Source organism: Chlorocebus sabaeus, chromosome 10, assembly GCF_047675955.1.
Source record: "Chlorocebus sabaeus isolate Y175 chromosome 10, mChlSab1.0.hap1, whole genome shotgun sequence".
In the NCBI taxonomy this organism is placed as follows: Eukaryota; Metazoa; Chordata; class Mammalia; order Primates; family Cercopithecidae; genus Chlorocebus; species Chlorocebus sabaeus.
This window is the reverse complement of record NC_132913.1, coordinates 83,590,608-83,605,042: the sequence shown is the minus strand read 5'-3', so window position 1 is coordinate 83,605,042 and position 14,435 is coordinate 83,590,608. Positions and strand designations below refer to the sequence as shown.

Here is a 14,435-nt window from a genome sequence, read left to right as displayed (position 1 = left end):
GTACTTGAAAAAGACTTTGGAAATCTTTAAGTCTCAAGTTTTACAAAGAATACCTCATTCCTGCTAACATTTTTATCATGAAATTGGATGCAACTATTGCAAATGCCTTATTCTGTTTTCACATGAGATTTATCATAAATTTTACAATAGCCACCATAAATTATAAGTTTCTTGTTTGATGTAAGTAAGCCTTTAGTAATTTTCCATTTGAAGCATTATCAAAGAATTTCAGTTATTGCAAATCCTATGTAGTAAAACATTCAGTTGGGGGGAAAAAAATCTTAATTTAGAAATGCTCTGAAAGCCCTTGTCAGGAAGGAACTTTAAGATGTTTCAAAGGCCTTACTCAAAACTGGTTATGTGATCTTAGGTAAGCCTCTTAATCTTTTTTGTGTTTTGGTGTGACTAACTGTAGGATATAAACAAGGTTGAATGTCACATCAGCAGTGTGGATGAATTAAGTGTGAATGTTAATTGGAAATTATTATTATTATAAAGATCCAGAGTTTAAGCTGGTCTTGTGGAATTTGCCTGATAATGCTTACCAAGAATTTGCAATGTTGTCCTTGTTTTTCCCTATACTGAATAAGATGGAGATCTCTTTAAAAAGGCTTTGTGTATTCCATGGTAAGAATTTTATTTGTCTTTTGTATATTTTAAGAATATAGTACTAATATTAAATTAATGTAATATAATCAAAAGAAGATACCAAGATACTGATGCAGGATTTTTCTCGGTCCCTGCAGCAGGAGTCACCCTGTCTAGTTGGCCCACCGGGCCATGTTTGGCTTGCAGTCCAGTGTGGATCCTGGGGCTGCTGCGACTGTGTGCTCAGCCCCTAGTGGAAGCGGGTATGTGAGCGAGCGAGTGTGTGGTCTGGCTGGCCATTTCAAGCTCTGGTGCAGTGGCAGGCTCCGTGCAGAGCTTGTGACTGGACCAGTCATGTCACCCTAAGGGGAATGCGGTGGTGCCTAGGCAGGGGTGGCCACAACCTTGAAGCCTCAGAAGGGGTGTTACAATGTGGTAATTAGCTCTTTTAGTCCCACTGTCTGCAGCTTAACTGACGGTAGTGTGTTAACAGCCCAGTTAACTCCTTGCCCCGCTCTGGCCCATAGCTCCGGGGCCGGGGCTTGGCCCTGGTGTTGCTTCTTGTTGCACAGGATGGCTGCCCTCCACTGGTGGAGGGCAGAGGGCCACAGTATTAACAGCCTTCTGAGTACCTGCATTCAGTGGGTCGTGAGTTCTTGCCCCACGTCCCAGAAGAATGACGTCACACTGACAATCGAAGGGTGATGAGGTTGGAGAATTATATTGAGCAGTGAAACAGCTCTCAATGGAGAAGGGACAGGAAGGTGGTCTTTCACCCTAAGTCAGGTCATCTATCACCTTAAGTCAGGTCGTCTCTCCCAGTGTGGCTGAGTCTGGGGTTTTTATAGGCATAGGATGGGGGAGGGGCAGATCATAGGCAGTATTGGAAAAGGCAACATTTGATTGGTTTAAAAGCATTATTCAGAAAAAAACAATGAGGAAAGGGTGGGCAAACACGAACAGAGGTTCTCACTCTGGATCATAACTTTCATCCAGAACCAGCAGCCTGGTCTTTCAGCCTTCAGGCTGTTTTTGGCTTGAAGGTGGCATTTCACCAGGGACTCACCCTATCTACCTAGGCATTTATCTGCCTCTTGTCGCTATCAATATCTTTCATTCAACCAAATGTGAGCACCTACTATGTGTCAGGTTTTATTCTAGGCACTTGGGATACATCAGTAAACAGAACAGACAAAATTCCTTGACCTCTTGGAGTTTACATTCAAGAGAGGAAGACAGACAATGTATTAAAATGTGTAACTAGAATCTTACAGAGTATGTGAGAAGGTGATAAGGATTAAGGAAATTGAGCAGAGTAAGATAGTCCAGGAATGCTGGAGGAAGACTAGCATTTCAAAATGAAGCAGTCAGAGTAGGCCGCATTGAGAAGGTGACGTATGAGCTACAAAATTGAAGGGAGGAATTGAGCCATAAGGGTATCTGGGGGAAAGTTCCAGAGCAAAGTCCCTGGGGCCGAATCCTGAGCACACCTTTGGGGACATCAGGGAGGTCAGTGTGGCTGGAAGGGAGTAAGGAGGGAGGCAGGGAAAGCAGGAAAGGGTGAGGTCAGAGTTGTACTTGGAGGGAGTGGTTGGCCATGTCCTGTGGGCACTGGAAGCCATCATCAACACTTTGGATTTCACTGTGAGAAAAATAGGGAGCCACTGAACAGAAGAGAGACATGTTTCTATATGCCAGTGCAACCTGTGTTTGAAATTGATTCTTTTGTAAGCCATTTCTGAACTGCTTCTAATTATCTGATATACTAGGCCATGACTGTAACTCTTGGGAGGGATTTACTGAAATGAGTCCAAGTGTTTCTTCTCACTGGGCTGTCAGTAATTTTTTTTCCTTTTCAAATGAGTGTTTAATCAAATAGTTTAGGACCAATTGTTTTTATCTAGGAAGTTGCTTAGCAGAGCCTCCTCCCTTTGACTAGTACATCTAGAGGTGTGAGTGTGCAGGTGACCCCTCAGGGGTGTGGTTCAGACTTGACTACATGTCACCCAGTTTGGATCTAGTGAAACATTTCACATTCTCCAGTTGGGCCCCACTCCCTGCTTGTGATACCCTGCTATAGAGGATACCGCAATAAAACATCTCTCTCAAACTTGGTAGTGCATGATGTGAGTTCAACAATGTGCCCTGTACCTCTCCACCCTGCCAGCATTCCCTTCCAGGGTGGTGATGAGGTCCATGTCAGAGATAGTGTCTTGCACACCTTTCAGTGCACAGATATTCCCAAGGCCAGACCTTGCAGTCTTGTCATTGGCTCTTCTCAGCACATGTTGTTTTTTTCTGCCCTGTAATGTCCTGGTGCCCATTTCTGCAATCTCGGGCACGTTGTTCTCAGCAAGTCATTCTGGTGCCATTCAAGTGGCTTCAAAGCCGTAGTCACCAGTAGGTGCCCTCTTAGCAGGTGGCCTGGTGGTGCCATGATTGTAATCTCTGAACATGTCAGACACGCTCTTTTCTCCATTCAGAGATTTAATGTAAAGAATTGGGCATCTAGGGAGATTGTGTTAAAAACTAATGCTAAGTTTGCAAATTCATAAGGAAGTTTGCCAGTGAATTGTCCTAGCACTTAATAAAATTGGTGCTTGATTTGCTACATTCAGTGGTGAAGACCCAGCCCTTTCCACAGTATAGCTCAGCTCTCAAAGTCGCCATCAGTTTTCTCCTCAGTGTTGCTCTGGGATTCCAGTAACTGGCCTGGTACGTGCTGGTAAATTTGTACCATTTTAACAGTCAAGCAGTCCCTCTGAAGGGGTGTTCTTTGCCCAGGTCTAGAATGATTGTTTTGATTCAACTCCTAGCTTAGTATTGTTCTCCAATCCCAAATTCCAGACAGGCATCTAATTCCCGAGTGTACCCAGAATAAGATCAGGCGTCTTTATGGTTCCAATCTCAGGACACAGTTGTTTTCAATTTATACACAAAAGGTAATTGAAAATCAATTTAGAATTTATGCCATTTTAAAAGAAAATATAGAGAGGAGACGGAATTACTTTAAAGCAAAATAAAATTCGAAAGTGTTATTTTTCTTCTCTCTGGCACAATCGGTCACATGGCATCTTCCTCAAAAAATTTATCCTCTATTTTCAACTCCCCTGGGTTGATTGGTAGGAGGGTAAGTGCTTTGGATACTTTTTTTGTTTCTATTTTATTTCTAGTACCGTATGGAGGTTTTGGAGATATTTAATATAGACATAAAAATGTTTCCAAATCTAGAATATGTTTGGATATGTCTGATATGTCTGGTCATGTTTCCTATATATTCTCTTGTTATCTTAAAAGAATAATTTTCTGGAAATCCAAGAATCATGTACAGGAAAAAAATTAATCTTTTAAAAATAATTTTCACACCCATCTCTGTGTGTGGAATATTATGGGGAAGAAAGAACTTGAAAAAAAATTAAAGTTTTTATGTTTACATTATTTTAGCTTTGTGTGTCATTTTTTTAAAAAAAGAAATAGTTTTTTAAAAGGTTACTCTTTATAATTACATTGTAGGTTAATATAATTATCAACTTTTCCAGGGAAGAAAAGGATAATCTTGTGGGACCCAAGCAAAAATGGTAACATTAACCTCTGAATTCAGCTTTAAATATGGCCACTCCTTTGTTGTTTCTGATGACCATTCATAGAACCAAAAATGAGAACCGTGGAAAGTAAAGAAATATATATGTCTAGGGAAAGGATGAGGAAACAATGTCTGGCTTCGATTTGTAGACTTCTCAAAGGAGATCTTCGTAAACTCTTTCCAAAGACACTTTAAACCCAGCAGCTCAGAACCATATGAATCACACACAGATACCGGGATGACTAATCATTCCTCCTCTTTTTTCCTTTTTTAACAAAACATGGTTACCTTTACCATAGTAATTTTTGCATTACAGTATATCTATGTGCCGGTCTCCCACCACTATCCTGTCAGCTCCTTATGGCAGGAAATAGATGCTTATGATCTTCATAGTAGTCAGTCAATAAATACCTGTTAAATGAATGAATGAATGAACAGGTAACAAATGAGAGGGACAACAGTCAAAGACATATGCATGGTCCACAGCATTGCTGTGATTGCTCAATTTCCCTGGAAATAACCGTGGAACAGAATTTTTCAAAATGTGGTCTTTATGGTACTTGCATCTGAATCATCTGGTTGGGGTGCTTGCTAAAATTCAGATTTCTGAGCCCAGACTCAAACCTACTAAATTCAAAATCTCTGGAAGATCAGCACAAGATTAGCATTTTGTTTGTTTATTTTTTTGAGATGGAGTCTTGCCCTGTTGCCCAGGCTGGAGTGCAGTGGCACAGTCTCGGCTTACTGCAACCTCCGCCTCCCAGGTTCAAGCAATTCTCTTGCCTCAGCCTCCCTTATAGCTGGGATTACAGGCATACACCTCCACGCCCAGCTAAGTTTTTGTATTTTTAGTAGAGTCGGTGTTTCACCACGTTGGCAAGGCTGGTCTCAAACTCCTGACCTCAAGTGATCTGCCTGCCTCGGCCTCCCAAAGTGCTGGGATTATAAGCATGAGCCACCATGCAGGAATTAGCATTTTAAAGAAGTACCACCCACCCCCTCATTCATTGTGAGCAATGAAATTGGGCATTCTTTGCCCTGGAGGATCAGGTAGCTAAAAGAGAAGGTAACCCGTGAGGCTGTGGCAGTGAATGTGCAGGAGATGTTGGTAAGTCTGCTTATATACAGATTCTGTTTAAGACCCCTAGGTGTTCTTCCTAAAAATAATGTTACCTTTATGTTTTAATAATGTCACTAATGTTTTAATGAAGGAAAAGGGGCCTATTCTAACCTCATTAACAAGCTCTGAGAAATTTCTCTGAGTCATTATATAGTTAGTAGAAAAGGGTTATGTGTTATAATCTTTTATTTCTACTCTTTTATCTCCTGGGTCCAAACACTTTGTTTCTCCCTTGAAGAAGCATAATTAACATAAGTAATTCCAGTGTTAGTAACAGAATTAATTGGAGTAGCCCTAAGTTGTAATTTAAAATAATAGTAATAAATGAAATCACTTTGGATAAGTATCATGTTCAGGCATGGTGGCTCACATCTGTAATCCCAGTGCTTTGGGAGGCCAAGGTGGGAAGACCACTTGAGACTGTATGCACGCGTGCACACACACACACTCACACACACTTCACTTTTCTATTTAGAGAAAATGTGTAGCCAACTAGACTTGTAAGAGAATGAAGAAGTTGTGAGACATGAAGGAACAAGCTTAATATAAACCCTACCAAACAAAATTAGATTTAGAAGGTATTTGGGCATATATGTATTGACATCTCCAATGTTTCTTTCTTTGTAATTATATTTCCACTAGGACGTGACCTAAGAATCTAGAATATATACTCCGTAATATAGACTGTATTGTAACAGAAAAACAGACACTTTAATCCTCGTAGGAGAGGAAATAGGAATGAGGATGGGAAAGAAGGCAAGGAAGATAATGGTCAAAGAGCAAAGACAAAAGCACGAGAGTATGCCTCATGGAAGCTGGCAGGTTTCTAGGCTGAGTGGAAGGTCCCTCTAGAGGAAAAGGTTAAATATTAAGATAAGAGAAAGTGACTGGTGGAGAGGAAGGGGCTGCAGGCACTACTGTAAGGGGGAGTAGAAAAAAAGGCAAGAAGTAGGCACAGATACAGAGGAGATAGTAGTAGGAAGATGGAGAAATCAAAGGAGATAAGGCCTAATGTCCTCTATAGATGCCACAGAATGCACACGTTTAGGGACACAGAGGTCATACAGAGTTCCAATGAGGGTGGAAATTAGGTAGGGGATGTGAGGACAGAGACAGATTTGGAATAGTTAAGAGAAACGAGAAAGGGAAGTGGCCAAGTGTATCTTGGTTTTAAAGACCAGTGGCATTCGATGATTTGTCGGAACCTTTACTCGGTTAAAGGAAGAAATAAATTTATAATTACTTCTGTATTACACATGTGGGGGATTCAGAATTGTTTCTTTGATATACCTATTTATATTCAGTTATTGTTCTTTTTTCTTTGAGACAGGGTCTTGCTCTGTCATCTAGGCTAGAGTGCAGTGGTGCAATCATGGCTCACTGCAGCCTCAAACTCCTGGGCTCAAGGGACACCCCCATCTCAGCCTCCTGAGTAACTAGGACTACAGGTGCATGCCACCATGCCCAGCTAATTAAAAAAAAATTTTTTTAATGTTAGAGACAGGGTCTTGCTATATTGCCCAGGCTGGTCTCAAACTCCTGGCCTCAAGCAGTCCTCCTATCTTGTCCTACTGAACTGTTGGGATGACAGACATGACCCACTGCACCTGGGCCAGCTATTGTTCTTACTTTGGGATGGGGACGTTTTGAAAAAAACCAAATCACCTCATACAGGTACTAAATGAGGATAAAAAAAATAGTTCATTGAATATAGGAAAAAAATATGTTGGTGTATACAAAAAATCCATGAACAATAGATCTGAGCAGAGAAAATGCTACCACTCTAAAAAGATTCTCAGGCTAGACCAAAATTGACTGCAACCTAAACAAAGGTGTGAACAAAAAATTTAAAGGATTACTTAAAATAGATCTTCTTGGAACAAAGAAAAGGAATGAGTCATTCTAGGCATTTCTTAGTATGATGTGCCAAGGCTGGCCATGGCTCTGCTAGCCACAGTAGGAGCAGTAGCAGTTTTAGAGATTGTAGTAGGCATTTCACAGTAATGTGAACTCTGTGTCCCTAAACTTGTTTATTTCTCAGGATTCATATTTGCAATTAAGGGTTGCTGCCACTCAATGGCAGAAGTGTTTGTATCTGTCAAGGATAATGAATTATCAGGAATATGATCTCATCAAAGAAAAATTTCCACTTAGAATAATCAGAATAGTACTTGACAAGCACCATGGTTGGCAGGGAATAACGCAGCAGCTTTTCTTCCTTATGAAGGCCAAAGGATGGTCACTGGCCGTGGCATTTGGACTTGTTTTCTGCAATCAAAACAGCCCCATCCAGCTTCTGCTCAGGGTCAGCTCATTCTGCTTCTGACCCATTTTTTTGTCATATATGGAACGTTTGTGTTCTGTGTGAACCTGAATATTCATGGTACAATTTAGCCACTTGGCTTCAAAGGGCTAACTTTTATTTCTTTAAATATCACAGATTTCACCAGGCCAAGCGTGGTGTCTCATGCCTGTAATCCCAGCAGTTTCGGAGGTTAAGGCAGGCAGATCACCTGAGGTCAGGAGTCCGAGACTGGCCTGGCCAACATGGTGAAACCCCATCTCTATTTTCTATTTTGTATTTTGAAAAATACAAAAATTAGCCAGGCGTAGTGGCTCACACCTGTAATCTCAGCACTTTTGGAGGCCGAGGCAGGTGGATCACAAGGTCAGGAATTCGAGACCAGCCTGGCCAACATGGTGAAATCTTGTCTCTACTGAAAACATAAAAAATGAAAAAATTAGCTGGACATGATGGCAGGCGCCTGTAATCCCAGCTACTCTGGAGGCTGAGGCAGGAGAATTGCTTGAACCTGGGAGGTAGAAGTTGCAGTGAGCTGAGATAGCACCACTGCACTCCAGCGTGGGTGACAGAATGAGACTCCATCTCAAAAAAAAAAGTCACCAAACAGAAATTGAACTTTTTGTTTGCTTGTTTTTTTGTTTTTGGAGACAGAGTCTTGCTCTGTCGCCTAGGCTAGAGTGCAGTGGCGTGACCTCTGCCCCGAGGAGCCATGTGATATCTTTCAAATCCAGTGATTTTTAAGTGATTGCCTGAGTACCATCTAAATATCAGCATCTTGGTTACATTTCTGAGATGAAATGGAGTTGTTTGCTCACATTGTTTGTCCAGGAGAGGATATGATGCCATGAATGGGTTATGTCTTTCCATTCTTACAAAGAACCGTGGCTGCTGCTTGGCCTTTCACAATAAAGAACCTTTGACTTATAAAGTGCTCAATGCAAATGCATGAAAGGACCATCCCTCCCAAAGTTCTTTGGCTTTTCAACATGATGAAACTAATAGGGCAACCACAGAAAAGACAGAAATCCCTCTGACCCCTTGATTTGACCCATTTTCTGTTTCTTTCAGGCTTAAAAGAAGACAGGTTTTTCTCCTCAGGACTATTCCTTTGGGTTTGGGACTTTCTCCCTCTTTCCTTTTTTAGTGTAGCTCTTACTTCACCCCGTCTGCTTTATTCCAACTCTCAGTTAAAGTAAAGCGCAACCTTGATCCTTCCTCCTTGGAAAGGGATTTGGGGAAATGAATGAGGTACATCTGGCATTAAGAGCCAGGATCACTATATACTTTTTAATGTGCCTATAAAACTCCATTGGTCTCCTTTTCATGTTTTCTAGTTTCATTTCCTATTCTAGGCCACTAAGACAGAGCTTCAAACTAGTGTAATGTGAACAAATTACAGAACATGAATCCCCAGTCTTCAGGGTGCTGGGGGAAGAGCCTGAGGAAGCCAGAGCATCCCTGCCTGTCATATTAAATTGTAAGCATGGCTTCTGTTGAATCTAGTGTGCCATACAAATATTACCATTTTTTTGTGCCATGAGGTCAGAAAGCTTGGAAAATGCTGCTTTCAGGCCTGTTTGGGGGATCACTGTTCTTTCTATTCTTCTTCCACACGAAAGCCTATAGAGAGACTTTTTTTTTTCTTATCTTGTCTCAAGGTCTATGCGTTTGGTCTTTTGCAAAGGACTGTCCTGGCAGATGTGGTGAAATTGGTTTGTGTTCCCTAAACACTGTTCCTGGCAAAGCTGTGCTGTATCTTGACTCACTTTCATAGCTTAACATTCCTTTTGTTCATCCCATCTTGAATTCCGTTATATTCTCCTAGGTCGGCTCTTCCTTTCCTTTTTATAGAAGGGTTTTACAAATGGGAGCACACCCAACCCCTTTGTTATAAATCAGCTCATAGCTAAAGTTGTAGCAGTTGTACCCTTTGTTCTTTGCAGTTTTGTCTTTTGGCAACATTGACCACCTTGGCCAAGCCCAGAGATGCCATCTTCTTTCCACCCAGCCCCCTTTCTCCCACATAAATGCGAGCATAGAAACTCGGGTAATACTCTGCTGGGAGGTAGTCATTAAGGATAAAATGCATCGTATTTTCTCATTTATCTTTTTTCCATTTATTTTAGAATGTATGTTAATCTTCCTGCTAAGCAGAGACAGGTTATAATTAAGCTGAAAAGTGTTTCTTTGGTTTTTCCAGATGAGAATTCTCCAGCCAACTTCTGGGATTCTAAAAACAGGGGTGTGACTGGAACCCAAAAAGGGCAAATTGTATGGAGAATTGAGCCTGGGCCCTATTTCATGGAACGTAAGTAGCTGAGTGTGAAATACAAACTTATTATTGAACATTGCATAAGTATGCAGAATTCTACGGAGTCTTTTTGAATGTTATTTTGAAATTCTTTGGTTTGAATTTACGTATTTATGCCATGATGGAAAATATATTGTTTTAGAAAATGCTCAGTAAAGAATGTTCACATATTTTGAAAAAACTGTGTATGTTTCAATATACAGTTAGCCATCCATACCCGTGGATTTCACGTCTACAGATTCAACCAACTGTGGATCAAAAATATTCAGGAAAAAAAAAGTCACTATACTGAACAAGTACAGACGTTTTTTCTTATCATTCCCTAAACATTATAGGGTAACAATTATTTGCATAACTTTTATATTGTATATTGTATTAGGTGTTTTAAGTTATCTAGAGATAATTTAAAGTATTTGAGAGGATGTACACAGGTTATGTGCATATACTCTGACACTTTATATAAGGAACTTGAGCATCTGTGGATTTTGGTATCCCATGGGGGTCTTGGGATGAATCCCCCACAGATATCAAGGGACAACTATGTAATATGTGCATGTGTGTATATGTATACACACACACAAACATACACATTTGCATATATGCAAATAAATATTACAGGTGCATACATATACATGTGTATATATACATAAATATGAATGTATATTTTACATGTACATTATGAATGTATGGTATATAAATTATATATGATTACTTTAGTACTTTACACATTTTGTATACCCTTTATATCTATAATTAATATTTATTCATATTAATTTCAGAAAGAATAATTCAAGATTTCAATTAATAACATGACTTGCCTTTGAAATACCTCATTATAATTTTTGCCAGCAGCAGAATAACTTCATGTTTGGACCCCAGTCTTTTCAAAGTGTTGATGAAGTAGACTGGGGCTCACTGCCATTGAGGTCAGCTTACTAGAAAATCAGACATTGACTGCAGATAACTCAACTATTACCTAATTAATTCAGTGTTATAGTCATTTGCAAATTCAAATGCTCATATATAGTACCTGGTTCACAAAAATATCTTGTCCCTTTTTATGCTGGGTGATGGTGTTATTTATGGTTGTCACCAGTATTACTGAAAAAGTAGTAAATACTCAATACATTTTTTGTGGAATATATAGAAGAATAAAGGAATAAATGATTTACCAGTTGGTCCAGGTTAACTTCTACATTTCTAGAAATTATTTTTCTTTCCTTCTGTTTTTTTCTTTTTTTTTTTTTGAGACAGAGTTTTGCTCTTGTTGCCCAGGCTGGAGTGCAATGGCACAATCTCAGCTCATCGCAACCTCTGCCTCCCGGGTTTAAGCAATGCTCCTCCCTCAGCCTCTAGAGTAGCTGGGATTACAGGCATGCACCACCATGCCCAGCTAATTTTGTATTTTTAGTAGAGACAGGGTTTCTCCATGTTGGTAAGGCTGGTCTCGAACTCCCGACCTCAGGTGATCCGCCCATCTCAGCCTCCCAAAGTGCTGGGATTACACGCGTGAGCCACTGTGCCTAGCCATTTTTCTTTAATGTAAAAAAAAAAATGGGCTCTTTAAACTTTTTCTGAGTTGTTGAGCTCTGAGTGAGCCTTAAGATTAGTATATGCAAAAGATTTAATATAAAAGAGAATGTGTGGGTACTAGTACTTAAAGATAGCACTTACTAAACGTGAACATTAAAGATTTGATTAAATGGAAACCTGCCACAAGCATATCTTTATTGAAGCGTATCAAACTTCTCTAATACACAGTTATCTTAAAAGATTAATGTCTATTACTTTGAATTGCCATTAAAGGCGTGAAATAATTTCTTTCACCATCCTTACTAGTAAATCAGCACTCTAGAACTTTCTCTAATCCTGCTTCTGTCCCATAAGGAATGTCTTATTTTCGGCCGGGCGCGGTGGCTCACGCCTGTAATCCCAGCACTTTGGGAGGCCGAGGCGGGCGGATCACAAGGTCAGGAGATCGAGACCATGGTGAAACCCTGTCTCTACAAAAAATAGAAAAAATTAGCCGGGCGAGGTGGCGGGCGCCTGTAGTCCCAGCTACTCAGGAGGCTGAGGCAGGAGAATGGCGTGAACCCGGGAGGCGGAGCTTGCAGTGAGCCGAGATCGCGCCACTGCACTCCAGCCTGGGCAACAAAGCGAGACTCCGTCTCAAAAAAAAAAAAAAAAAAAAAAAAGGAATGTCTTATTTTCATATTCCAATTTTCTGCCTGGATTCTCTCTTAAACTTTAAAAGAAATGTCGTTTTTAAGGGAAAGTGCTCACAAAAAGCAAAGAGGAAGGAAGGCCGGAGAGGGGAAGTAGGTACATTTAGCAGAATCCTAGCTAATAGCACAGCATATAGGACACAGTTTGGAAGAAAACTTGCCAACATGTGAATGAGGATGGTTTCTGGCAGGTGGAATTATGGGTGATTTGTTTTTCTGACCTACGTCTATGTAACTTTCCAACATTGCCCCAGCTAGCACGACTGTAATGAAGAAATAAGTGATAAAAGAATGTGGGAAAATGGAATGGGAAATAGCTGGTTTTACTTTCAATGTGATTCCTCCTTTGAAAGGATCCTGGTGTTTAAAAGGCTGATCTAGCTGAGAAATATTGCCAACTGAACTTCAGGGGAAAAGGTAAAATCACTTCCTTTGGATTTTAGCAAAATCACTCCAAAATGCTGAAGGCTGCTGGTAATTATTGCCTGTTGCAGTGTGCAGATTGATATTACAAGGCTCATGTGAACCCCTGGGAAGAAGTCAGTACCACATGCTGCTGTAATTTGGAATATTATGTGAGAAAAAGCCCATTTACAGAGTATCCCCTTTGCTGTGATTGATTTTCTTCCTCCCTCCCAAAGTGTTAGAGATTCATCATGTGCTGGATGATTAGGCGATAGTTAAATAGCTCTGTCTTGACTGATTTCTCTACATCTCTCCCTAGTATTTAATAGAAATGGGCTTGACATTGAAGCTAGAAGTTGGGAATGAAGAAAAGAGAAGTTTTGTTTTTTTTTTTTCTTTTCTCCATATTTTAGCATTTCCACCTTAATTCTTCTCACATAAAATTGGGAGTATTGTGGAGCATAATTATAAAACTGGAAATATTCAGTAGTGCATTTTTTAAAGACTGAGAAATGTAGTGTAAGTTAAAGTTCAGGACAATGAATAGGAATTTTAGAAAGATTCTCCTTTGAATAAGTCTTTCTTCATTAATCAGAATGAAGCACTCTCCCAAAACACTCATCCCTACTCTTGCAATATAAAAGAAGTTGTAATTATATTTATAGTGCCTAGAAATAGTTTGTGTCTTTGGGATGTCAATTTTTTTTTTTTTTTTTTTTGAGACGGAGTCTTGCTGTGTCTCCCAGGCTGGAGTGCAGTGGCACCATCTTGGCTCACTGCAACCTCCACCTCCTGGGTTCAAGCGATTCTCCTGCCTCAGCCTCCCAGGTAGCTGGGATTACAGGCATGTATCACCATGCCTGGCTAATTTTTGTATTTTTAGTATAGACGGGGTTTCACCATGTTGGCCAGGCTGGTTTCAAACTCCTGACCTCCAGTGATTCACCCACCTCGGCCTCCCAAAGTGCTGAGATTACAGACGTGAGCCACGGTGCCTGGCTGGATGTCATTTTTAAAACTCATTGTCTGACTAGAGCATTCTTAAAGGTACTCACAAAGGAATGTTGGTTGAATCTCTGGAGCTGATGGCATGGAACTTTTTTTAAAAATTGAGAAGAGATTAGACAGCTTCTAAAATATTTTTCACCTCCAATCCTGAAAATGCAAAGTATTTAAAAATGTTTGTTTTCATCTGCAGAAAGGAAATTTGTTTATCTTTAACTCACCAGAGATCCAAACAAAGGTTTAAAAATCTCTGAAAATTGATCTATTAAAGTTCCAGGGAAAACCTGGATTTGAGCACTATGTAGGCTATTTGTGAATTTAAGATGGCTTTAGTTTGTCTGGATAAATCCCCAGAGGAGGCAGGCAGTCCAAACTTATTTCATTATAGGGCTTACTTGAATGGATTTGAAGGACAAAACCAAGTGTAAATGTGGGTAGATGACCCTCAGGGCATTCAAGAGGAGGGTCAGCTTCATCTGCACTTACTTGTCATAAGACAGTCAAATATTCAAGAGAGCTCAGGCTCACAGAACCTGAATGGGTCATCTGTGCAGTATGCATTTGTGAGTTTTAAAATTTAAGAGGTTTCAAAAGTTGTATTGGCATGCCAGAATGTCTGTTTCATTCTATACAGTCTTTTATGGGTTATGGTCATTCATTTATTCATATTTGCTTTTTGTTCTTCCTTCCTTCCTTCTATCCATCCATCCATCTATCTCCCCTTCTATCCTGAAGTATTCATTGAGCACTACCTTTGTGCTAGGTCTTATTCTAGGCACTCACTAAATCTTGTATCAGTGAGAGAGCTTAGAGTACTAAACTTCATCCTACATTGCTATGTACTGAATTGTTACGTGATCATTGAGGAATATGACAAAACACTGATATTTGTA

The 14,435-nt window shown here is 40.1% G+C and overlaps 1 protein-coding gene across 4 annotated transcripts in view; it reads left to right on the top strand.

Annotated features, from left to right (window-relative positions):
- HECW2 (HECT, C2 and WW domain containing E3 ubiquitin protein ligase 2) overlaps positions 1–14,435 on the top strand; it is a 388,587-nt gene that overhangs the window by 231,032 nt on the left and 143,120 nt on the right. For all 4 annotated transcript variants that reach the window (XM_007965716.3, XM_007965715.3, XM_073019890.1 and 1 more), the window contains one exon: positions 9,797–9,904. In XM_007965716.3, the coding sequence (XP_007963907.1) occupies positions 9,797–9,904 (108 nt within the window). The remainder of the gene's footprint in view (positions 1–9,796; positions 9,905–14,435) is intronic.